The 26647-nt window shown below is 43.2% G+C and overlaps 2 protein-coding genes across 2 annotated transcripts in view; both read right to left on the bottom strand.

Moving 5' to 3' along the window:
• The window catches only part of SPTBN5 (spectrin beta, non-erythrocytic 5), a 149915-nt gene that overhangs the window by 49901 nt on the left and 73367 nt on the right, over nt 1-26647 (bottom strand). The window contains exons 37-41 of the mRNA XM_073350339.2: nt 18708-18812; nt 17736-17921; nt 4880-5035; nt 4028-4219; nt 2413-2508 (exon numbers count right to left, since the gene is read on the bottom strand). Coding sequence (XP_073206440.2) covers nt 2413-2508; nt 4028-4219; nt 4880-5035; nt 17736-17921; nt 18708-18812 — 735 coding nt within the window. The remainder of the gene's footprint in view (nt 1-2412; nt 2509-4027; nt 4220-4879; nt 5036-17735; nt 17922-18707; nt 18813-26647) is intronic.
• Nucleotides 22816-26294, bottom strand: LOC140913035 (uncharacterized). Its single transcript, XM_073348663.2, has 2 exons — nt 26248-26294; nt 22816-25685 (listed from the first exon to the last, which is right to left on the bottom strand). Exon 2 carries the CDS (start codon nt 25411-25413, stop codon nt 23902-23904), a length of 1512 nt encoding a protein of 503 aa, XP_073204764.2. The 5' UTR covers nt 25414-25685; nt 26248-26294; the 3' UTR covers nt 22816-23901.

Genomic DNA, 26647 nt, shown 5'->3' with positions numbered 1-26647 from the left:
TATGAGGCCAGAACAAGAAAATATCATTTGTGTGCCCCAAATGCCCATCATTGTGTCAGCTGCACAGATGATCTCAGATCCAAACACTCTTCCCTGATACAGCACTCTTGTATCAGTCTTAGATAAAGATGGAGTGGGGATAAGGAGGGACATCACTATGAAACCAACAATGGTCATAGTTCTATACAAGGACCTTAAGGGCTTCTTATCTAATCAGAGTGGAAATAGCTGTCAAACAAATCACCCCATTCTCTTTTAAAAACATAATTCTACCTTAAATTGTATACATCTTTTATTCTGCTTGCTTCCCACATAATATACCTTGGAAAGGATAATATTTGCACATAAACTCATTATCTGAGCTATGCCACATTAAGGATGTTCTTCTGAAGCATGACCTGCAGCCAGTTCTCAACAGTACATGACACTGAATGCAAAATAGAGGCATTCCAACACTCAAAAATATCAAATGTTGCAATAAGTCCAGTAAATCACATACTCATCAGGGAGACATTAATCATGGTCTAGCAGAGGCACATCGGCAGGATGCCAACACTCGGATAATAGAAGTATTGATTCCATCTGCATTTTATATATGCTACGTACATACCACTGTGCATATTTCTAAATGTACTCTGCTATAATACACAGCTGGAAAGTGAACACACTGAAAGCATTCTACATTGAATATAATCCATCTGATCCAGCAGAAACTATTCTAATGAATCAGAACCCCACATCGCCTATGCTGGAGGTTGGGAACTGACCCAACTGCCAGAAACCCTGAATAAATATATACACCCCATCTCCATGCTGCTAATTCTCAATCCAGCCACTGGGCTGTAAACCAGCAGGAGTGGGAGGTGTATAGGCAGCCCAGGCTGGGGATCATTGCTCCTAGGATCGTTACTCACCCTAATCCCAGGTTCGCCTGGCAGATAACCCTATGAGATTGGTGAAGAATCACTGGCTAGAAGGGTGCAAGCAGTTACCCCAGGCCTAGCCTCTCTCTGCTTGTGCCATTGTGTTAGTGTTATGACTGAGCACTTTTTATGAGGGTGATCATCACAGCATCTACAATGCCAGCCTCTTGGAGATGTCTATGGAGCAGCGCAGGAGAACTGCCAATGATAGGAATTCTCTGCTACCTAACACAGAAACTAGGCACATGACCCACTTAAGAGCTATCTCATTTATAGATAGACAAGGTGAGATTTTTCCCTATCCAGACTCCCAGAGTGACTTGAGGATTATATTGTTCCTCCCTTCCCACCTCCCCAACTCCTAACTCTTCTTCTTATTGGCTGCCACTACCTGAATCAGCCTCTTTGTACTGTCCCTTAGACACTAACTCTGCAGGTGAGGGCTGAAGGGCCAATGAAGGTTTCTTTTAAACTCTTCTGGCCTCACTTCACTGATATCTGAAGTGTGACAGTTTTGGTTCTCTGCCTAGATGCAACACTACTGCATTCTCATAGTGACTCTGGAAATGGGAGGCACTGAAAAGGAAAACCCAGAATTTCTCTCCAGGTCCCAGGCATCTCAGGGCTCTCCTTCTATGCATAGTATGAGCTTCTCCTTCTGCCATTAGGGTGCAGAAAGGGAAGATGTGAGATGCTCTGACAGAGGTTGGCAGCAATATGGGGAAGGACATAGGGACTGTGGGCAGATAATACTACAGGAAACTCCCACAGACAGACCTAACATTTCCCCCTCCAGATCTTAATTAGGTTTCCCAGGCTAGCACGTCAGCAATGCAATGCAGGTATTCTTTCTTGAATGTACACTGAAACCTATTTGCCTGTGCCGAAATTAGCGCACCAATTGGGGTGCGAGAAAGCCGGCTGCAGTTTCTCACCATGGACGATAGTTCAGAGATCTCAGCAAAGAAAGCTGAACCAGGCAGCTAGTGTGTTGTTGCTCCACAGCAGACCTCTTTTTGGAGGTTCGGTTCATGAAGGTCTGGAATGTGTTTCAGGTTCCAAACCAACCCAAGCTGAACCTCACCTGAAACCACCAAGATGCCTGATCTGAGGTGAAACACATGGAGTTTTGCATAGTTTCTATCCAAAAGTGTAACCCATTTGAAGCTCACTCCAAATCTAGCCCAGGATCACTCAAAAGAGTTTCAGGTTTGCAATGCAATCCGAAGTTTCAGATTTCACTGTGATCATTTGTAAAGCTCTGTTAAGATGTCATCAGGCATTTGATGTAGTGATGCAAGGAAAGAGGATAATAGCTATTCTAACAGCTTGTGAACTGGCAAATCCCTCTACACTTCTTTCTGCTCTTCCTTCCCCTAAGGAAAATGAAATAGCTTTAAGTGGCTGTGATGCGCTTCTGTGCTGAAAAGCTGGCTTTTGGTTTAAGCCATACCAGGCATAGGGGACTAGGCATGGAAATTTCTCTCACCCCTGATGCTGCTCCTCGGAACTCGTTCAGCTTTTTCATGAGCTGCAGGCAGTGTTCGTAGTCATTCCCCATATCACCAATATTAATCATCACTTCCTGGGGAAAGGGAAAACAGTTAGGTGGATATTCAACTAACCACGGGAATTGCTTCAGGTCCGGAATGCAAGCAGCCAGCATTTCCTATGGCTTTTCCTTTTCCTGATAAACCAAAAGTGATTTCACTCATCCCACAACCATACGCTCCAGGAACACAATATCCTTTGTGATGGAAATTTTGTACATGAGGGCCCAATAATGTTTTAAGTGGAAGTTTTCTGTGTCCCTGAATATCATATCCCACTTTTTGCTGCTCTCCCATGCGCCTTGACTACTGAATGTCCTGGCACACTGCATAATATGCCGTTACTTGCAGAAACTGATACAAGGAATAGAGATTGGTTCCCCAGATCTAAAAGATGGCTTTTGTTACTGAGATCAAGTAGCGGAGCGCTTAGTTTGAAACCCGAATACAATTCTCTATTTATTTTTCTCCCTCTAAAGTGGATTTTAGGGTTCATAAAAGTGAAGTACTTCCATAAGTAATGACAGGTTTCAGAGGAACAGCCGTGTTAGTCTGTATTCGCAAAAAGAAAAGGAGTACTTGTGGCACCTTAGAGACTAACCAATTTATTTGACATCTGATGAAGTGAGCTGTAGCTCACGAAAGCTCATGCTCAAATAAATTGGTTAGTCTCTAAGGTGCCACAAGTACTCCTTTTCTTTTTCCATAAGTAAGTAAGTGCTAGAGCATGGGGCAGCGGGGGATGGTGTTTCCTCTCATACCACTCTCTAAGTGCATTTTAAATCATGACCTGCAAACCCTTGGACCTTTCCTGTAGTCCTGCCCCCCAGCTCTGAAAATGCATTTCATTCCATTTCTAGAAACCCCCTTTGTACTGGCCATAGGGGCTTCTATTGAGCAGAGACTGACCAATGATGTTAAATTTTGTATAGTTTTGTGATGTAGACAGATGTTCAGAGACTATGGTGAGGTCACCCCCTAACTCATTTGCACTTATCACATACTTGTGCCTTAATCCATTGCACCACTTAATATGAACTTCCCATCCTTAACAGCATGTGCCCTATTAGTGAAATATGACTACTGACCTCCAGATCAAGGCCCTACATATTTCTCATTGGACAAGGTGACTGGTTTTTCATTCTTATAAGAAAAATGTCTCAGATTTAATACACAATTTAGTGAATTTAGGATTTCAGGTGCTTAGGGTAGGCTCTATTCTTTTTTCATAGCTTTGTTTCAGAGGAGATGTAAAAGCAGAGCCCTGAACCCTTTGGTCTCTATAGATCCCATGACACTTTGTGAATGAATAGGAATGTTAATACTGGTGTCCTAGGCAAATTCCAACTCTGGCATGAAAACATATCAGAACGTTTTAACAGTTGCTGTGATATTCCCTATATACAATCTGTAAAGCCCTTAAAGTCCCCCAGGACAAAAGACACAATGTAAATGTCCTGAAAGGTGATATCATCATCAAATGTTCATTACTAAAAAACATATATATAGCACCATGGGCTTGCTTGCCCCAGTTAAAGAATAGAGTCCATGTACCTTCTCCCTGATCCAGGCCTCCACTTGGTCCACTTTCTGCAGAAACTCCAGGAAGTCCCGAATGTCCTCCAGCATCTTTCCATGAGCAGCAACAGCCCACTTCAGCTTCTCCCAGTGCTCCTGGATCATACGGGTCCTACGACAGATCTCCCCTGATTTTGGGTGGCTTTGTGACACCAGGGCTTCCCCTTTCTTCATGTCAGAAAGAGAGAATTAGAAAGGAAGTTTACCACGAACAGAAGGGTTACATGATCTTTCTAGGAGGACCTCCTTCTCCTCACCCCCAACAAAACTCCAGTACAAGAGCCCTCAAACTGTGAATACTCAGCCATTATTTTCAATAATTGGTAGGAGAGTCTGCACTATTCTGACGCAGTCAAGAACATTAGGCTTGAACATTCCATGGGCAAGGTGAAATTCAGAGGTTGGAAGCACAAGGGAGGGTATTTCAGATAAACATCTTCCAGATGATGATTCACTCACTCTCAGGAAGATGATTCAGACATGGTATGACATTTTCTTTCCAAGATCAGGAAGATTCAGTACTAGCAGGGGAAGTCAGTGGCTCCTTCCCATGTAAGGAATACGGAAACAGAGAAGTCCCCTGGAAACCACACATGGACAATTAATGGGACTCCCACACCTTGCATTAGTGACATTCCAGTCACCCCTATGAAATACCACCAGGATTCTTGCCACACGGAAAGGGATGGTCTCTGGTTCAGATGGAAGGAGATGGAGAACTGACACTATGCTGGGGAATATTTAATACTCACTTTGAGCTCCTTCCCCCTCTTCTTCTGCAGAATGAACCTGCAATAGCAGCAGATAGTAGCAGAGTGTCGGAGTTACCTTGTTAACAGCTGTGATGATCTCCTCATTAGCCAGAATCTCAGCCTCAAAGACCTGATGTTTCTGCAGCAGCTTCATTTTATCCTTCAGGTTGCTGTGGTCTCGGATGGAAGGGTCCTCCAGCTTTTGCATGCGCTCATTAATCCAGTCCTCTGCCTGCAACCAAGGGGAGCAGCAGAATTAACATGACACCCAGAAGCTGTCTCTCCTCTCCCAATCTCAGAGCCTCCTCCCAAGGCACAATGTGGTTCTGTGAAATGGCACGTGCCTGGCGGAGGCAGATTTCCAATAATTGGTAATAACAAAAGTGACTTTCTGATTTCGGAACTGTCCAGCTGAAAGGGAGTGAAAATAATTCTATCAAATGATAAGGGGAAAATATTGACAATAGCTTGGATACTATTGTTATTGTATCTCAAGTTATAAGTGAGTTTAGATGCAAATCTATGGTGACTCTTGCTCATTCACACAGATCTAACATGTTGGTCATGTTTGAGGCCAGAGAGGAATTTTATCCCAAGATTACTGCCAAGGATTTTTTCCCCTCTCCTGGATTACTGTGCAATGATCTTTCAACAAAATTGAGAGAGCATGCCACACAGAACCTATTTCCTGGTATTGTGGGGTGTGCATTTGTTCTTTTCCATCTGCTTCTCTACCTCCATCAAAGAGCTGATCTCCTAGAAATCCTTGCTTCCCTTTATGAGCCTCTGAATGAATACATTTTAGTTGTGCATGGTGGGGTACATTTTCAGCATGGTAAATGGTGATTTAGCTTGATTACTTCATGTAACACAATGGCAGGGTTCCCCTCTTGTCCATTCTGTTAGCAAGTGTTGGAACATGTGGGGACCTGCAGGATAATTACTGGGGCCCTTGCAGCTAATTAGAGTCCACCCTGAAGATAAGGGAGGTAGGAAGAGTGCTCTGGAAAAGGGAGCTAGGTATGGGATGGGTAGTCCCTCAAGGAAGTAAAATCCGGAGCAGATAGGTCCAGGAAGAAGGCAACCTGGGAGTTGATAAACTGTCTGCTCAGGCTGAGGCTGGGGGTTCATGTAATATTATTTTGGAATAATCTTTATTGTCAATACTCCAGACAGCAGGGGGATAGTCACATATTTTGGTTCGTTCTTTGTTTGGAGCTGGATGAGGACGACGTTAGCTTCCACCGCATTAATGACAGCTAGCTGTTCTGGTGATTAGCGCATGGGGCTGAGAGCTAGGAAGAGAACCCAGGAGTCCTCCTATCTCTGCCACTGACCTGCTTTGTTACCTTGGTGCAGTCACTTAACAGCTCTGTGCCTCAGTTTCCCCATCTGTAAAATGGGGATATTTACCTATTCCAAACAGGTGTTATGAAGTTTAATGAATTAATATGAACCAGTTAGAAATCTTCAAGTCAAAGGCACTATAGAAGTGCCAAGTATTATTAATATTAATGGCACCTGTGCTACTAAGTCCTTTAACAGTACTTAGGAGTGTTACCTCAGCATGTTTTAAACACATGAAAGAGGATTTTTTTCCAGTTCTACCAGTTAAGTGTGAAAGATACCCTACGTTCTCCAACATGCAGGCATGGTGTGCACACCCTTAGTTATTTTCTGAGCCCTCCCCCTCTTTATTTTGGGCAGGTGTTGAGAGCCTGTTCATCAGTATACATTTCACATTTAACTGTGAATCTCTTCACAGTCACTGTTTTCTGTTATAATTGGATGTAAGAGTCACCAAATGAGTAACTGTACCAGTTTATTTCTGTAACCTGGGTCCTTCTCATCTCATCCCCCTTGTGTGTGTGACATCCTCAACTACTGCTCAAGTCTGTCATCTAGATTGCAAGGGGAAGGTCCTGTTTTCTGTGAAGTGCTTGCTGCACACTTGTGGCTGCTAGAAATTAAACAAGTAATAAACAAGATCAGCAGCTCTTTCTGAAGAGCTAATTATGGTCATGTCTCTCTTAAAATCTGTCTCCTTCAGGGATTTAAATGCAGCCTGTTAGAATAAAACAGGCAATAGGATCTACTTCAGTTTTTCACAAGTAACAAAAAAGTATGCCAAGTTTCAGTTCGTAGCACTGAAAGAAATGTCTTCTTTCCATCATGCCTTTGAGAACTGGAAACTTGACACATATCATGACCGATCCTGTATGCCTCAAGCCACTGACATACAGTAAAATTTTGGCTCCACAAGGACAGCAAATTGAGATCATTTTTGTGTGCCTCAAAACACATCGTCAGTTGCTTTTGGGGGACTGCACTGACTGTATATGGGACTCAGAAGCTGGGTGTTTTTCCTTGTTAATTACCAGTTTGAATCCATCTTTCAGCCACTGAAATTCTGTACACAGAAACAGCCCTCATCTGTTTTTTCCTTCCACAAGCTGTTTTTTTTCCCTCCCATAAGCACATGTAGGGATTCAAAAAATAAACTTGGTATCAAGGTTGTCAAGGGCAGCAAACTGTCATCTGTGACTTTCATTACTAATGCACTCCCTGCTCACAAGCTAAGGCCTTCTCCCATTACGCAGACACACATTAACACTCAAAGGACTCTTAACTGTCTCTCTTCTTTTTAAAAGGAGAGTCTTATCTGAACAGTGAGACTGGGCAGCCAATAGATCTTTTCTGGTAACTCACCATAGGGTCTCTTTCACACTTTCTAATATTAAACCCAGGGCATGGTGACACTATCTTTAACAGGTTTCAGAGTAGCAGCCGTGTTAGTCTGTATTCGCAAAAAGAAAAGGAGTACTAGTGGCACCTTAGAGACTAACCAATTTATTTGAGCATAAGCTTTCGTGAGCTACAGCTCACTTCATCGGATGCATCATTGAAGCTTATGCTCAAATAAATTGGTTAGTCTCTAAGGTGCCACAAGTACTCCTTATCTTTAACAGGGTCACTGCCACACTCTACTGGCAGACCAGATACAATTTTGTTAAAATCCCATTTAACAACCATTTCTGTAGCTTTCCTCCTATCATTCTATCAAGTGACTTAGACAGTCCCCAGGCTTCAGCAGAAAGGAGCAGTCAGCAGGATCTAGATAATGAGGAGGACATTCAGGGTACATAGCAAAGCTGACCTATTTTCCCAGGATCTCTCCAGGAAGTGGGTTTTGACAGGGATGATGAGTGAAATCCTGGCTTCATCGAGGTGAGTGGCAAAACTCCCATTAGGACCTGGGTTTCACCCAGTGTAGGGAGATGGGAACAGTCTGATTTCTGGAGGGCGCTGGTTGGTTTTTTAAATTCTATACAGCCTCTATTTAGAAACATTTATTTTTGAATGTATTTGTGCTCAGAACTCAGGGTGAGCACACTTGGCAAAATACATTATTAAGCACAGTACTTAGCATTTATATAGTGCTGCATGAATTCCAGGCACTGTATAAATATTAATGAATTAATCCTCCCAACGCCTCTGTGAGGTAGATGGATAAGCATGTTATTCCCTTTACAGATGGAGAAAGAGAGAGAAAAGTGAAGTGACTCTGCCAAGGCCACATGATGAGTGAATTGGCAGAGCCAGGATCAAAAGTCAGGACCTCCTGACTTTCAGCCTTGTGATCATTCCCTCAGAGTAAAGTAAATACATTCCTAACCAGCAGCTTCCTTTTTTTCTCAGATGATTAAGGATGTGATGCACAGTTTGTGACAGTACGGAAGCATACTGGAGACCTCACAACCACTGGATGCTCAAATAGCTATGGTAGCAAAAAATACCCACCACCAACTGCAGCAGAAGACTGTGCCCCATTTTGTGATCCAAATGCGGGTTCTCCAGACTTCAGGATTGCAATTCCTGTCTAGAAATGAAGTCACGTACCCTGAAAATGCTAAGGCTGCTGCATTTTGCACCAGCTGATCTTAAACAGACCGTATGATTCCAATACTCTGCCTTCTGTACCATCTTCCCAATAAACAGAGAATCCAGTTCTCTCTCCTGATATTCAAAGCTCTCCATGTGATTAGCCTGAGCTATCTGAGAGTTTGCTTCTCCCCCATGGCTATAACTGCTACCTTCCACTGGAACAATGATTCTATTAACCAACGGGGATAGCTTTTGACTGCAGGAGATAGGATTTTCACAGGAACTGGACCTAGACTATGGAACTTACTCTCACAAGAAACAAGAATAATTGCTGTTGGCACACAATGAATAACCACTGTGTTGGCACACAGGGCCAGATCCTGCTCTAAGATATACATGTGTGTCAGTCAGGGGAGCAGGGAGAGCTTCTTTCCATAGGACAAGAGCGGAGAAGGATTATAATTTAATACTCAGGGGGCACTGAGGGGTAGACATATTCCGAAACCAGCTGGTGGACTGCATCCACAACTAGCATTGCCAACCCCCCATCCAGGCAGCAGGTTTGTGGCCATCTGCCTCATTAACCTGGGATACCCTATGCCTTTTGAAAATAGCAGCAGTGTGCAATTCGCCATTCATTCCCTCAGCCCAGCCTATGGACTCCTGCTCTGCCTGGAGTATTTGTGGGGCAGAGGATGCATCAAGCCAGAATTCCAGCTACCATGCTCACTCCTGACCAGGTCAGGATTTGGCTCGTTACTTATTGACAAATACAAGGATAGCATTTGGCTATTTAATAGGGTCTTGCTAGAATACATTTTAAAAAGAGGATGGGCTTTGAAAAAGTTTTTTCTGACCGTGAATTCAAACACTGCCAAGGAAGAGGGACCTGCTGAGATACTGAACTGGTTAGTGTTAGGGGGGAGGGATGCCCGCACAGGCTGTTTGTACAAATGGAATCTTAAGTACTGTTTTAAAAAACTCCTGTCTGTAATATAAAGAATAAAGTGCAGGTTGTGGGCAGCAGCTATCCAGCTGGCGTTTGCTTTTGGTAACAGTCTGGGCTTGAAATATGTCAGCTTAGCGCAGGGCAGTGTTTGGGGTGACTGAACCTCCCCGCTTTTTCTTTCCACTGCCGAGGAGTGTTTCAAGGGAGGCCACAACAGGTGCATCTGCAAACCCAATAACAGTGTGTGCAAATGCCCCCGTCAGCTCCCGTGTGTGTGATGTTTGTGCCAGCATGACGGATGCTGGCACATTTTTCAGGCACGCACATTGGGCTGCCCTTTGGAAATGTGACCTGGGATGTCTTCCCAACCGTGATGTCAGCAGCAGCAACAACTCTATTACAAGGCTAAGTCCAGAACAGGAGAAACAAATAGAATTGGAATCGTTTTACAGAGATGGTCCTAAAGCAACTAAAGAGCTGCTCTAACTTATGACACTGGCATAAAGTTCCTAAGTGACCTTACACCAGTGGAGGATAAGCATAGCTCTGCTTGGCTTCACCATGCTCTCTCCCTCCCCACATCCGTCCCATCTAGGAATGCCCGTTTCTTCCTTCTATGCCAGAGAGAAGGGAGCAAGGGGCATAGAAGGCAATTATTTCACCTTTGCCATTTTTACCCTAGTGAAGAGTTCCCCTGTGTTCAAAGTGGCTGTAAATGGATAGAAACCATGTCATAATCATGGTGCAATAACAACCACCTTTATTAAAAGAATTTCCTCTTCAGATGTTTAGAAACACAGGTGTTGCTATAGCTGGCTAGACCTTTGATCAAGCTGGTCTCTTGCAGTGGCCAGTGCCTGATGTTTCAGAGGGATGTAATTCCCCCCTCCTGCCATAAATCATTCTTACTGTAATGATAGTAGGAATTTTGAAGTAGGAACCAAAGTTACCCATAGTGTTGTACGGGGAATCATTGTACGTAGTGAGCCTTATCAGCAGAAGCACATTGCACTTGGAGCCAGGCAGGCAAGCCAGCAGCACCTATCTGTACAGATCTCAGCAACAAATAAAGTGTTTACTGTACTTAAAAAGTCTTTTCTTATATTATAATAGCAAGTTGGCAGCAGCTATTACACTGGTGTCAGAAAACACTAGAAGTAAGAAAAGAGTAGAAGAAAACTGAAAAGAAACGGACCAACTAAAGCCTCCAGGAAAGTTAGCGTTTGAAGAAAATGGAGAAAGTGGAAGGAAGGATTAGAGCTGGACATCATTGCAAGTGGCATGGACAAAAACAATGAACGGTTGCAAACAGCATTATTTCCTTCTGCAGCAGGTGAAGAAAACAGAGGTGTATTTAATACTTTTCAATGTAATGATGTAGCAGATCAAGAAACAAAAACCAGATCATACAGAATATGTTTAAGGCATACTGTGCACCGCAAAGAAATATGTATGGGAGTCACAGTTTTTTCACCAGAAATCAGATGATGGGAAAGTATAGAGCAATATGTAACTGATTTAAAACTAGCAGTACAATTGTAGAGAACTGTGAGGGTCACTCATTAAAGACTGCATCATGTGTGAGGTTGCATCAGTTCAAGCTAGGTTGTTGTGGGACAGTAATTTAATCCTTGAATGTGCTGTGGACATATGACATGCAGATGAAAGGACTGCAAAACAACTGAAAGGCCTAGATGAACTGGAGAAACACCTTTAGTAAGCACCCAGACACGCAGTCATGAACTGGAGTGGTGTCCTACAACTAATAAAAACCTGCAATCAAGAGAAGTGAAAAGAGCAATCAGAGAGGCAACTAAAGGTTGTTATAAATGCAGCCATAGTCATGCCATAAGGTAGCCTCCTACACATGAGCAAGAATGAGGAAGATTTGGCAAATGCAATCATATTGCGAAAAAGTGCAACTCTGGAAGGCAAAAGTACCAGGGCCAGGGCCGGCTCTAGGCACCAGCAAAACAAGCAGGTGCTTGGGGCAGCACATTTCTAGGGGCGGCATTCCGGCGCCGGCCATGCTGCCCCTAGAAATGTGCCCCCGCCGCCCCAGCTCGGCCTCCGCCTGCTCCCCTCAGCACGCCGCCGCTGCTCCGCTTCTCCCCCTTCCGCCCCGGCTTGCTGTGCGCCAAACAGCTGTTTCGCTCAGCAAGTCTGGGAGGGAGCAGCGGAGCGGTAGCACACTTGTGGGAGGTGGTGGTGGTGGAGCAGAGGCGAGCTGGGGTGGGGAGCGGTTCCTCTACCCCCCCACCCTCACTCACCTCCTCTCCACCCGCTCCCCTGAACGTGCTGCCTCTCCCTCGCCTGAGAGCGAGGCAGGAGAAGCGGAGCAGCGGCATGTTCAGGGGAGCAGGCAGAGCAGAGGTGAGCTAGGGCAGAAGGTTGCGGGGGAGGAGCTGCAGGAAGCAATGGGGGGGGTGGAGAAATGCGGCACGCCCGGGGGAGGAGGCGGGGCCAGGGATTTGGGGAAGGGGTTGGGAAAGGGCGGAGTTTAGGTGGAGCCGGGAGCAGGGGGGGCACGAAAAAAAAGCAGGGGTGGCCAAAAAATTTTTTTGCTTGGGGAGGCAAAAATCCTAGAGCTGGCCCTGACCAGGGCAAAGAGCTGTTTAACCTCACAGAAGCAGGTGAGCACTCGTAAGATCTGTTCCTCTGTGTGCTAAGTACTGAGCCTCCAAAGGATGAGTGGAATGTGGATTTGCTCATTATTGATCACAAAACTATGAGTTTTAAAATCAATATTGAGGCACAGGCCAAAGTGATGTCTGTAAAGTGATACAACATTTTAATGGCCGAACTCCTTGCTCAACTCAAGTATTCAGCTGATAACCTACTGGGGGGAAACTGCAGGTATGTGGTGAATGCAACTTGGACTGTGAGTATCGGCATAAGAAAACATTGGTGGAATTTCAGGTGGTAGGATCTGACTCAAGTGGTGTGGATTGCACCCTCAGCAAGTTTGCAGATGACACTAAACTGGGAGGAGAGGTAGATACGCTGGAGGGCAGGGATAGGATACAGAGGGACCTAGACAAATTAGAGGATTGGGCCAAAAGAAATCTGATGAGGTTCAACAAGGACAAGTGCAGAGTCCTGCACTTAGGACGGAAGAATCCCATGCACCGCTACAGACTAGGGACCGAATGGCTCGGCAGCAGTTCTGCAGAAAAGGACCTAGGGGTTACAGTGGACGAGAAGCTGGATATGAGTCAACAGTGTGCCCTTGTTGCCAAGAAGGCCAATGGCATTTTGGGATGTATATGTAGGGGCATTGCCAGCTGTCATAAATAAAGGGAAGGGTAAACCCCTTTAAAATACCTCCTGGCCAGAGTTAAAACCCTCTCACCTGTAAAGGGTTAAGAAGCTAAAGGTAACCTCGCTGGCACCTGACCAAAATGACCAATGAGGAGACAAGATACTTTCAAAAGCTAGGAGGAGGGAGAAAAACAAAGGGTCTGTGTCTGTCGGTATGCTGCTTTTGCTGGGGATAGAACAGGAATGGAGTCTTAGAACCTTTAGTAAGTAATCTAGCTAGGTATGTGTTAGATTATGATTTCTTTAAATGGCTGAGAAAAGAACTGTGCTGAATAGAAAGACTATTCCTGTCTGTGTGTCTTTTTTGTAACTTAAGGTTTTGCCTAGAGGGATTCTCTATGTTTTGAATCTAATTACCCTGTAAGGTATCTACCATCCTGATTTTACAGAGGTGATTCCTTTACTTCTATTTACTTCTATTTCTATTAAAAGTCTTCTTGTAAGAAAACTGAATGCTTTTTCATTGTTCTCAGATCCAAGGGTTTGGGTCTGTGGTCACCTATGCAAATTGGTGAGGATTTTTACCAAACCTTTCCCAGGAAGTGGGGTGCCAGGGTTGGGAGGATTTTTTGGGGAAAGACGTGTCCAAACTACGTTTCCCAGTAAACCCAATTAGAGTTTGGTGGTGGCAGTGGATATTCCCAGGGCAAAGGATAAAATTAATTTGTACCTTGGGGAAGTTTTAACCTAAGCTGGTAAAAGTAAGCTTAGGAGGTTTTCATGCAGGTCCCCACATCTGTACCCTAGAGTTCAGAGTCAGGGAGGAACCTTGACACCAGCAGATCGAGGGATGTGATCGTTCCCCTCTATTCGACATTGGTGAGGCCTCATCTGGAGTACTGTGTCCAGTTTTGGGCCCCACACTACAAGAAGGATGTGGAAAAATTGGAAAGAGTCCAGCGGAGGGCAACAAAAATGATTAGGGGACTGGAACACATGAGTTATGAGGAGAGGCTGAGGGAACTGGGATTGTTTAGTCTGCGGAAGAGAAGAATGAGGGGGGATTTGATAGCTGCTTTCAACTACCTGAAAGGGGGTTCCAAAGAGGATGGATCTAGACTGTTCTCATTGGGAGCTGATGACAGAACAAGGAGTAAGGGTTTCAAGTTGCAGTGGGGGAGGTTTAGGTTGGATATTAGGAAAAACTTTTTCACTAGGAGGGTGGTGAAGCACTGGAATGCGTTACATAGGGAGGTGGTGGAATCTCCTTCCTTACATATATTTAAGATCAGGCTTGACAAAGCCCTGGCTGGGATGATTTAGTTGGGGATTGGTCCTGCTTTGAGCAGGGGGTTGGACTAGATGACCTCCTGAGGTCCCTTCCAACCCTGATAGTCTATGATTCTATGACTCCAAAGCTATATTGGGCTTACAGGCAGTGACAAGTTTAAACTTAGTACAGAGAGTCAATATGATAAAGGAAGAAACAGAAGGTGAATGGAATATATTTAAATAATACCAGGATTTATTTGAAGGTGAGCGTGCTTGCCAGGTAAGCACACCATAAAGATGAACACGCAAGTACCACCTGCAGTTCACCACCTTGCAAACTTCCAGTGGTATTAAGGGACAAAATAGAAAAAGAATTGCTCTGCATGGAACAGTTGCAAGTAATAACAAAAGTGCAAGAATTTACAAAATGTCAATTCCATACTAACTGTCGACAAATCAGGTTGAGATAAAAGAAAAGTATGCTTGGATGCAAGAGATATGAATAAAGTGACACAAAGGGAACATTTTCAATTACCTAAAGTAGAACTCACTAGCAAGTTAGCAGAAGCTACAGTTTTCACTGTCTTAGATGCCAGTAGTGGATTTTGGCAAATACAGCCGATTGACAAAATTCTAGACTGTTCACTCAACACACCATTAGGCAGGTACATGTTCACCAGAATTCCTTTTAGCATCTGTTCAGCTTCTGAAGTATTCCAAAGAGTGCTCCACAGACATTTGAAGGTCTGGAAGATGTTGAATGTTATATAGATGACATACTGGTCCGGGGAAATACCAGACAAGAACATGATGAAAGGCTCAAGAGAGTTCTAGACAGGTATCGTGAAAGGCATCTGTGACTGACTGAACAAGAGCAAACACAAATGGGCTCCGACAGAGAAAATATTTGGGAGCTTTCCTTGAAAACAGAAGGTTATTTACATTGGGAAATTTATCCTGCACATGTCAACAGTAGCAATTCCTTTAAGACAACTATTGGGAAAAGATGTCAAGTTCACCCATATGCCAATGCATGAGGCATTTGAAAGAATTGTTTACAAGGGCATCTGTGCTAAAGTACTTTCATGTCAAAGACCAGTTGCTGTGCCAGAGGATGCGAGTTCTTCCGGATTAAGGGCTATTGCTGCAAAAGGTGGCTCCTGTTGCTTATTGCTTCTAAAGCTCTGACAACTACCCAAAAGAATTATGCCCAAATAGAAAAAGAAATGCTGGCAATATTATCTGGCTTCACTTGATTTCGTCAGTTTATCTATGGGGAAAAAAGCAGCAATGGAAACAGACCACACAGCTCCTTTGGCCATTTTCAGAGAACCTTTGCGCAGTGCTCTACCAAAGATTCAAAGACGGTTGCTAACACTCCAGAAATATCAACTGAAAGTTGGGTACAGGCCAGGGAAAGTCTTAGGAATTGCTGATGCTTTATCCAGAGTGTCCAAATTGCATGGTGAAGGAGTCAGTTCAGAGGAAGCTGATATTGCAATACATCTCACGATGTCTTACTTGCATATTTCAGAACAGAAGTTGAAGGAATTTCAGACAGCTACTGCAAATGATGTCCTGCAAACTTTAAAACAAACAAGTACTTGTGGCACCTTAGAGACTAACCAATTTATTTGAGCATGAGCTTTCCTGAGCTACAGCTCACTTCATCGGATGCATACCGTGGAAATTGCAGAAGACATTATATACATACAGAGACCATGAAACAATACCTCCTCCCACCCCACTGTCCTGCTGGTAATAGCTTATCTAAAGTGATCATCAAGTTGGGCCATTTCCAGCACAAATCCAGGTTTTCTCACCCTCCGCCCCTGCCCCCAAACTCACTCTCCTGCTGGTAATAGCCCATCCAAAGTGACGACTCTAAGTCTCTAGTCTCTAAGGTGCCACAAGTACTCCTTTTCTTTTTGCGAATACAGACTAACACGGCTGTTACTCTGAAACCTTAAAACAAACAATTTCCCAAGGATGGCCAGACCAGAGAATGGAAGTACCAGAGGACAGTTGTGCTTATTGGTCATAGAGAGAAGAACTAAGTATGCAAGATGGACTTGTCTTCAGAAGTAACAGAATCATATCTCAGAAAGGAGATCTCATCTTGTATTCATAAGAGTCATATGGGAGCAGAGCTACATAAAAAGAGAGCTTTGGATGCTGTCTACTGGCCAGACATGTAGTCAAATTGAGGACATGGTATAGTCCATTGAAACACATGTTAAACCTTCAGAAACAAAGATCTAAAGGAACTAGTGTTACCACATGAGGTCCCAACAGACCATGGCAGAAACTTGGCATGAACCTGTTTAAATGTCAAGGTACAGATTATCTTACTCTGGTTGATTATTATTCAAAATACTTAGAAGTCTACTTGTTTCAGGACACCACAAGGGTGTCTATCATCAGACGCTGCAAGTCTATAATTGCAAGGTATAACATACCTTGATGAGCTCATTAGTGACAATGGAGCACAATTTGGCTCTAGAGACTTTAAAACTTTTGAAAAGCAATAGGACTTTATTCACAAAACATCATGTCTGTTATTCCTACAATTGAATGGAATAGCTGAGAGAGCAGTTCAAACTGTGAATCAGATTTTAAAAAAATCTGTTTTGTGTAACACACATCCCTATTATATTGGATAGGGTTATTAGAATACCCCTATAGGAAATTGAAGATCACCTGCTCAACTCGACATGAAAAGATGTTTTAAAACCAGATTGCCAACTTCATCAAAGTTGTTGAAACCCTACCTAATGCAAAGAGATATACAAACTAGCTTAAAATTGAGACAAGCAAAGCAGAAATATTTCTTTGACAAATGTACAAAGCTGCTATCACAAGAAAATGGAGATACTGTTTGTATTCGCCAAAAAAGAGCATGGAAACAGGCAAAGGCGATTGACCAACACACTGCTCCCAGATCTTGTCTTACTGAGACAGAGGAAAGTGATGTCTATAGAAGATACAGAAAGGATTTGACGAACACTAAAAGAACTGTGCAAGTGGGGAATAAAAATAGGGGACAAACAGAAACTGTGTCAACATTCAACTCAAATGCAAGCAACACCAGCTCAGTCTGCTGAAGCTACTGAGACTCAAGTGGTCAGTTCGAATAGAAAGAAGTGGGACACTGATAATCCTGCCACTACCTCAAGGCAGAGCGATAAGAAAACCTATTCGATACATTGGATACAGAGGCTAATTGTTCTAGACTCTTAAGGATTCAGATTATGGATGCTAAATTAAGTAGACAGTTAAATAAAAAAACTGAAATGTAGTTAAATTGTATGCCTTTTTTAAAAGGGTGGAAATGTAATGATAGTAGGAATTTTATGGATAATTTTGGTTCTTACTCTAGTATTGTATGGAGGGAATCATTATGCAGTTAGCCTTATCGGCAGACGCACATTGCTTGCGCTTGGAGCCCTGCCGACAGCCTATCCGGACAGTTCTTAGCAATGAGTTAAGTGTTTATGGTTACATAAAGTCTTGAGTATCTTTCCTTATGTTATAATGGCAAGTTGGCAATAGCTATTACACCTACCTCTACGAAGTTCTGGTAGAAGAGCATGAGAAGGAGTGTGGTTTGCAGTTTCTCCCGTCTACTCTGAGACAGATCTTTGATCCAATTCCTCCTCTCAAGTACAGAGTTCAGTTTGTGCTGGATCTTTATCCCCTCCAACCCACCATCCTTCTGCAGCCTCTTTGCCTGTTCCTGAAGAGATGTCACCTTTTAAGGGAACAAAACTGAAATCACGGCTGTGTCTCTTAACACGTGGAAGAATATGACAGAAACAATTTCCTTTCTCTGTCACCTTCTTACCATACCTAAAAAGATGGCCCCTTCTGGAAGAACTGAGAAAGGCAGGAAAAAGCTAAAATAACATTGTAATACATCTGTGGCCACCTAGGATTTCCCATTTGCCACTATGCCGCCCACACATCATGGCCACTTTGACCTACACAGCAGCTATATGGGTGAAAGGAGAATCTCCATTAGTTGACAGCAGCTTAGGAACTATTATACACAGCTGAGCAGTTCTGCTTCTATCCCATAGAGGACAGGGGAAAACACACACACACAACATTTCATTACTAGTTTTGCAGACACACACACAGTATATATTTACATAATCCTTGCCCCATGGTGTTCTGTGCTAACTAATCTATATTCTTGCTCTAAAATTTTGTTTTTGAGGAAGGAATAGGAACATTTGCTATTAGCAGCACATAGTACAGAACTCATTCTAGATTTCCTCTGGTAAGTCTCAGTATTCCAATCTTTGGGCAATTTTCTTACAGGTAATAAGACACTACAGCCAGGATAAAACCATGGACTGTTTATTGCTTTCCTTCCACTTCTCAGCCTTCTTATTTCACTAGACTTCATTGAGACTTTCCTGCCTTCCCAGTATTCTCTATTTGGCTTAAGCATATCAGCCCAACCAACAAGTCTATGCTTTGCCCATAAGACAAGACTTCTCCTCTGTACTTGATACAGTATTCTTCATTTTACCTTTTCATCCTGAGAGGTCAGAATCTTCTCAAAAGCCTCGTGTTTCCTGATAAGCCGCTCCACCTCATCTACCGAGTTTCCCAGGTCACTGGTTTTCAAATAAATCTACCAACAAAAGTTGAATTAGTTTCTAGCCAACTTTGCTGTAAGTGAAAATTGGGTGAATCTGATGCATTTTAGCATGAGACATTAACACCAGCACTGGCAGTGTGCTCCAGAAAGGACCAGGCATTAAACAATTAATGGAGGAAGGAGAGACATTGCAGAGGAAAAACGTACCAGGATAAAAGGGTAGAGCTGCACATTTCTGGGCAAAGTGGAGGTGTGTTGAGAGAAAGGTTTGAGGAAGCTTGTATATCACTTGCATAATTCAAGCTAGTACTATCACTCACTGCTCGAGAGAGTGTTGGAAGAGCCGAGGATGCGGACGATACATTAGTAGAGCTAACTGAAGAATAGGGAAGTGTGAGTGTGGAGGATGGTTGCACAGCACCTGCCTGCAATGTGTTTGGCTCCAGCCAATGTTTTGTGCTTCAGAGAGACCCTAGACAGGAATAGCAGGGACAGCTTTTGGAGAACCGAGCTCTGCATTAGTCACTTCAGAAATTGTTTGTATGTTTGCTGAATATGCCACATGCATCCCCAGAGTGCTGAGCTGTATTTCACGTTATCCTGGTTTTAGGGAAATCAATTGCACAAATAGGTGTCTCCCATACCTTCTGTAACTAAGGCATTTTTTTCCCCAAATGCAAAACAAACACACTGAATCAATTCCCCTTGAGGGGGAAAAAACCCCGCTTCTGCAGGAAGCTTGTAACTTGCTGCATTTCCTTGGAATGAATTGCTCTTTAGTTCATTCTCCTTTTTACTGTGTGAAAAAGGCAGGACAAAAACTTTAATGGAGTAGATGGCTATGGTAAGGCTTGGTCAAGGATTAGTGTCAGGCTTGGTACTCAGTGGGGTAGCCACTGGACAAACATATGGCTGCACAGTTAGTTTCTAGTTTTGCATAAGGGAAGAGAAGTCTGAGACCAAGGTATAATTTAAAGGAATTAAGAGGAGGGAAAAAATAAAACACAATCAGAGAAACAACAGGAAGATCAATGCTCCTGGAAGAAGCCCCACCAGGAATATTGGCAAATTGGTATCGCACAATATATATGTGCATGGGAGAAATGATATTGTCCAGAAAGAGTTCTTACAATTTGCAAAAGATTCCAATTCAGTCACATCTCAATGTGTAATATATACCAGGGCAAAGATATTCTTACACAGCGAAACTGGAAAACCAATGGTGAAACCACTTGTCTGGCCAGAAATATCAATCAATCTTCCTGTCCCACCCAGTAGCTTCTAGAGGAGAGGCTTACCTGACATACTTTACATACAGTGTCAGCCAGACCTCATGCTGAGGCTGGAAGCTCTGGATACAGTTGGATCAACTGACTGAAATCAAGTCCTGGACTCACCTTCCAATTCATTTTTTGGAAGTGAACTTGAGATAAATATTTTGCATACACAGACAAGTGTACAGGGAAGTATTTAGCCCAATCTAGATTTATCAGCTGGGCTGCATTAATCCACTTGTGAGTATGAGAAGACAGGTTAAAAAATATCCCCACAACTAAATTTTAGTGGAGGGGGACCACCATAGACCAAGCCTCGGCTCTTAAGAAGTCTGCCTCAAAAAGTGTTGGGTTGGATAAAGGGATGGATCATCATCAAAGCCTATTTCATATTAAAACTAATCACACTTTAAAGCAAACATTATTGTCCCTCATACCCTGGCTCCTCTAACTAACCTACAGTTCAGGGGTGCAGAATAAAGGTGCTAAGACTTTTGTTTGTTTTAATGTTCTTCTTTGGTTGGGCCTTGCGGAGAAAAACTTCACCCATTGCACTTTTGATAGGTCTCCTGTACAGACAAATAGCCACCCTACTCTTTGTACAACTGACACCCCATAGTTACCACCAGACTTAGTTACCTTGGAAAAAATACCTTCAGCCTAAATCTATTAGTCCTGGACTCTGAGCAATTCCTCATCCCACTACAGTCCCCTTTTCTTCCATCTGAAACTGCATTTCTTGCATACTGTGTCTCCGCTGCAGAAGCTGCTTTAAAGGCATATCACATCCTTTGCCATGTTTTATGGCTTAGCTACAATCTCAGGAAGGAAAAATCCACCTGAGAAATGGAAATGTGTCACATTAGACATAGTTGTCAGAGTCTGTACTGCTTTCCACAGGTGCACTTCCAGGCCTGTTTATATGATTATTTTCCAGTGGCATCTGTATCAGATTCTAGGGCACATGGAGGAGTGGGCAGCCATCCACCTCCCCACTACTGCATCTGTGGTGGGCAAAGGAGGAGAGAGTTGAAAAGGGAGAGTTGGGTCATCAACAACTACCCCCTACTAAAGCCACTGGTGACATCTGACAGAATGAGGGTGGGGACAGTGAGCTGTTGCTATTGGAGAGTTTTGTGACTTGCTCCTACTTCCATGGTGGTTTCTAGGGATGCGGAATATAGAGCACTGAAAACCTGAGGCAAGCCCCATTGCACACAACGGAAGAAGTCCCAGTGACTTCACTGGGCCTTGAACGAAGCTATCGCAGAGCAGTGCATCTAACTCTGTGCTGATACAAAGAGAGTCAGCACAGAAGCCTCCAGTATTGTAGGAGTGGTACCATTAGTGATGATGTGGCTGAGAGAAAGCAACACCAATAGCGCAAAGCACCCTGCTGAAGGAGTTTGTGTGTGGTGAGAAACTGTCCTTTCCTCATTTAAACTGAACACTAGATGAGACTTTAAGAATGAGGAAAACTGCAGCACTTTGCCATTAAAGCATTTGTTGTAACAATCTGAAAGCAGAATGGAAACTGGCTCTCAGACTCTGACATAGGCCCTTTGCCAGTTAAGTCTTTCTTTTTTCTTTTCTTTCTTTCTTTTTTTTTGGGGGGGGGGGCAATAGGGAGCTGCCTGTGAGAGGTCCCCAAACTCCTATTTTTAATGAGAAATGTTAATTTAAAATACAATGAACTGTATTGTTTTCCCCAGGTAACTAGCCAGGGCCCCACATTGCATACATGGGGCATAAGCTTTCTTTCAAGTTTGTTTAAGTGTTTTTGTTCTGAATCACTTCTGCCAAATTCTTAGAGACCAAAAAAAAAAAAAGCCACAGATTAAAACATTCGCTATAAAACAGCCTCCCTTTTCAAATGAAAATTTGCAAAGACTCCTAAAAAGCCACAGAGTAGACCTAGCCCTTCTGAGATTTAAAATGGAAATTTAACAAACAGCCAAGTTGTTAAAAATGCAAAGTGCTGAAACAAACTGAGATTTTCATTCGGTTTCAAATGGAGTTTCACTATCCCTGAGTTCGTTGTAAATGGATGTAACTATATTGTCATTATGACAGTGAAGTCCACACCATAGGTCAGTAGAGTGCTAAACTCAGAGTTATATTGGTCCATAATGTCAAAATAAATTCCTATTTTAAACTGAAAGGCACAACATACGCACTCACCTGGCAGACCAGATCAGCTATTTGAGAAAACCCAAAGGAAACATTCTGGTTATTAGCATAACTATGCTCTCTGGGCACTACAACTTTAAGTTCACCAGCTCATCACACAGACCTGTCGGTGGTTGTTGCAGCTCAGAGAAAAGTTTGTCTTTCAAGAAATATTATTTTTTCCCAGAACAAGAATTATTGTAACTCAGCACTTGACTGAATCTTTCAACCACTCACTTCCTGAGCTGCTTCTCTTCACAGTCTGACCAGCTCCAAGTATTCTACCCAGCACATCACACATCTTGGAACCGATGCGATTGTTCCACACATGGAACTCCAGTTGGAGGCTCTGGGAGTTCTAAGTGTGGCCAATGGCAGGAATAGGCCAGTCGCTAACAGTTTTAGGCTCCTGAAAAACCTTAAAGCTGATAGGGAAGTTCTCTGCTAGTGTAGTGGGGAGCAACTTGGTCTAAAGTCTGATGAAAAAGTACACTAAAACCAAAAATTTAAAGGAGAAAAACAAGATTACATTTTTCTTAGCAGAAATAAATAAAGCACTTAATACAATTTATATTTCAGAATTATTTGTTTACTATGCTGTATTGAGTAGAAGGTACAATTACAGTATGATACCTCTTTATTTTAAGTTGAAGAAGACACAAAATGTTTGTAAAAATATATACATATGTCTCACATACTAAAGTCACTCTGCTTGTGGCCTCATGTCTCACAATGCACTTGAGGTGTGTTTATATTACATACATTTATGGGTGCTCTTCCCCATCCTTCCATTTGTATGTTATTTCTTACATATATGAATATAAATACATGACATGGCCCTTGACTGAAATACACATGGGAAGCGCACAGAACTCAGTCAATATTCAGTTTCTAGTATTGCTATAATGAAAAAAACCTACCCCATAAGCGATAGGTTTAAAAACAGAATCCTAATACTTTTACAATATCAACATTAAAATGTTTACTTATGATACCTTTTGCTTGAAAACTTATACTAAATTCCCCTTCAACTCCCCCAGGCTTCATTAGTAGAGACACTGTGAAGATGTCCAGATCTTAGAGAGACAAAATTCCCTTCTTTCCTCCAAGAGAGGGTGGTCTCTCCCTCTCTCGTGCGCGTGCTCTCATAAAAGTAGTTTCTTTCTATGCACTTAAACATATTAATTTTACAAACCAAGGGGTACTTATTAAAAGTTAAAGCGAAAGGAATTATCCATTTAGAAATAAAGCACAACTTGACAACTTAGCAAATAAAAAATTGTGATACAGGAAAATCTAAGAGAATAGACTGACGGTATCTACAGGTTCCCACAGTGACTGGTAAAGAAAAAAAAACAATTCTTGGCCAAAGGGTTTGATCCTGAAAGGGGCTGAGCATTTAAATACATGCATACATTTAAGCACACAAGTAACTCCATTGACACTGGTGGGACTATTCACATATTTAAAGGTTAGCATGTGATTTGCAGGATCAGATCACAATGCTCAGCATCTTGCAGGATCAAGCTCAATTGTGGCCATAATGACAACAAAACAAAAATGGCACAGACAAGTCTACTCCAATAGATAAGTCATCTCTAGGTAATAGGAGCACACCAGGAGGAAAACAAGGAGGAATCCACATGGCTTGGGTAACCAAGGTCTGTTTGCAAATGTTCCTAGAATGGAATGGAAATCTTTACCACTCTCCTCCCAGCTCCAAAGGAGGCAATGTTCACAGCGATAGATGGACACCATGCACCCCTGCCGGCTCTGTGTGGCACATTTGCAGCGCGGGCTGGTATGTTTGTTAAGAGGGTGTCAGGATCTACGGTTCCTACAGTGCATGCATCCTGGGAAGGCCTTGAACCAGATGTTGCCCAATGTTGTTGTGAAGAGAGCAATTCTGGACAGCAAACTGGATTCACTGATAGAGAGAGGCCAGCCCCAATCCCAACGGGGTGAAGGGATGGGCCAGGTGCATCCGGATCATGTGACTTGATAAAGATGGTGGGTGCTGGACTTTTTCTGAATTCTCTTACCACGTGGATAGGCACAGTAGTCCAAGGGGTGGCAAGTATTAAGGTTATTTTGGAAATCTTGTGGTGAGCTGGCGTTAGCCTTTCACATGGAGTCTTCCCAAATGCTGTCTCAGATGAAGGGTTGTTTTGAAAGATGATCAGATTGGGATCTAAATCAGTGTTGGGGACCTCACTTCCACCAACAGAACTTTCTCTTCTAGTCAGCACAGCTGGTGACAGCCATATTTCTCTGGAGACTGTTTGCTGGGGAAGGCCAGGGCATTCGGCAGAGGAAGTCACATGAAATCTTGTAATCTGAAGACCTGGAGACCCAGGTGAGGCAAAATCTTGTTTAGATACCTGGGATCCTGTTGGGAGACCAGCAGATGTACCAGACATCTTCTCCAGTTGTGGCACTAGAAGGCTGGAATGAGCATGGTTGCTCATTTGAGTATCAGTTCTAAAAGGCTTTATTGCCAAGCTGCAGGTTGAAATGTAGAGCTTCACTGAAGCATGGAGGTCTGGAATTGGAACACTGCATTGACTGTAGCCACGTTGGGGTGGGGCTGAGCTACAAGATGCCAGCGTTGCATGAATCCTTTTGCTATGGAGTGGTGAAACAGCTGGAATGGCAGACAGAGCAACATCTAGACGTGATGTCCAGCTTGGTGGGACTTTTGAGGAAGAAGCAACAGAAGGCAAAGACATTGAAAGCTTCATGGGACCATTTTTATCAGTGGAAGAGTGACAGACACTTTGATCTCCTACTGAGCATTGCTTACAAGATGTGGGTGTGGACCAAATGCCAAAACTCCCATATCCACTGCCCCGAGGGTCTCTGTGAAGATTGGAACATGTAGATGCCATGTCAGAAGGATTAATGCACGGGTTATCTTTCCTGAAATCTTTCTGCCTATTTGTCTGAGCCAGGATGACATCTAACCTTGAACAGTAAACCCCAGAAGACATGTTGCTTGGAGTACTCTCTGTTGCTGATTGCCCAGATGGAAGATACCACGCTGAGGATGGCATCTTCTGGAAAGGCTGCCCCTGCACAGCTGATTCAAAGGTTGGTGGTGGGGTCACTCTACTGGAAGACAGCATCACTTCCACAGTGGAAACATAGATTGGTGCAGATGAGGTCTTGCAGTGATGGTCTCTGCATGACATCCTGCAGCTCAGTCCTAAACTGTGCAAAACCAAAGCAATAGAAACTTGCCTTTCCCCCTATTTTTACAATAAACTCCTAATCCTTGTTCCTTTGGCACTGGAAATTTCCATTCTTCCTCTGATGTGAAGGAGTGAGAGGTTAATAAACATTCCTCGGGAAAAAAAAAAGGATAAACTAAAGTATCCACATTCGAAATAAAAAGCTCTATTCCTCTAACGCTACCACCATCACCACCTATCCCGTCTGCAAAACGATATGAGCATGTGATGATCTGAAAGATAAATTATCAAGTATGAGTCTCTGCTCTCTGACAGGGAGACTGCAGACAGAGGAGGAGTGAGCCAAGAATGCTCGCCAGAGACAGACCGTGAATTTGCCGTTATGTCGTCTGTGAAAAAACCCAAAGTAGCTAACCTAAGCAAAGCATCTGTTGCCTTGAAATGGTTGGGAGAGAGCAGAGCATATAGAGGTCTACTTCTATTAAAAAACAAAGCAAGTTTATTCTCTTTTCATCTGTCTCAGACGCTGCCTGTCTGCACTCAGAATGGCAAGATCTCTGTTCACAGGTCTTAGGAGAATTTCCTACAACTGTTCCAAGCAATGGCACAACAGAATTCAGCAATAAAAAAAGATATCTGTTTGCCTAATTTCCTCCACATGTGCTCTGTTTTCTTTAGCACAGAATGATCCTAGACTAAACCCTGCTGAAATCCTTCGAAGGTTTAAGCAACTTGGATGTAACATAAGATGCTGGCACGAAGTCAGACATGTCACACTGGCACGGAGAACGAATGAGAAAGCAGTTCTAGTTTAAAACACTGTGGGCTGCTTACCTTTTTCCTTGCCCTATTCCTTGCTGCTGGAAGAGACTTTGTTCAAGGTATATGCAGCATGTTCTGTGTACGTAAACAATCCACAACAGGGATCTGACTGAAGCAACTATATTAAAGAGACGCATGCACATTCTCCAGACACGTGGCTACAAAAAGACACAGCTAAGTAATGCCACCCACCCACCCACCCACAAAATGTCAGAAAGGAGGGAAAAGAGTTGTGAAATGTCTGCCTGCCTGACGGGGATCCTTTTGAAACAGGTGTTCACTTCAGTCTGTTCCAAGTCCAGCAAATGGCAAAATCCTCCCTGTGAAAGTGATTTGAAAGTCCACAACTGAAGCCTCAGGGGCAAATGAGGGAATAAAATCTTGTTACGAAATTAGAGACAAAACACGGCTA

This window comes from Lepidochelys kempii, chromosome 6, assembly GCF_965140285.1.
Source record: "Lepidochelys kempii isolate rLepKem1 chromosome 6, rLepKem1.hap1, whole genome shotgun sequence".
Lineage (NCBI taxonomy): Eukaryota > Metazoa > Chordata > Testudines > Cheloniidae > Lepidochelys > Lepidochelys kempii.
This window is presented reverse-complemented; position numbering and strand designations above follow the sequence as displayed.

Coding starts and splice junctions, on each gene's coding strand:
- LOC140913035 (XM_073348663.2), bottom strand. CDS start 25,413: ATGTCATGCAGAGACCATCACTGCAAGACCTCATCTGCACCAATCTAT.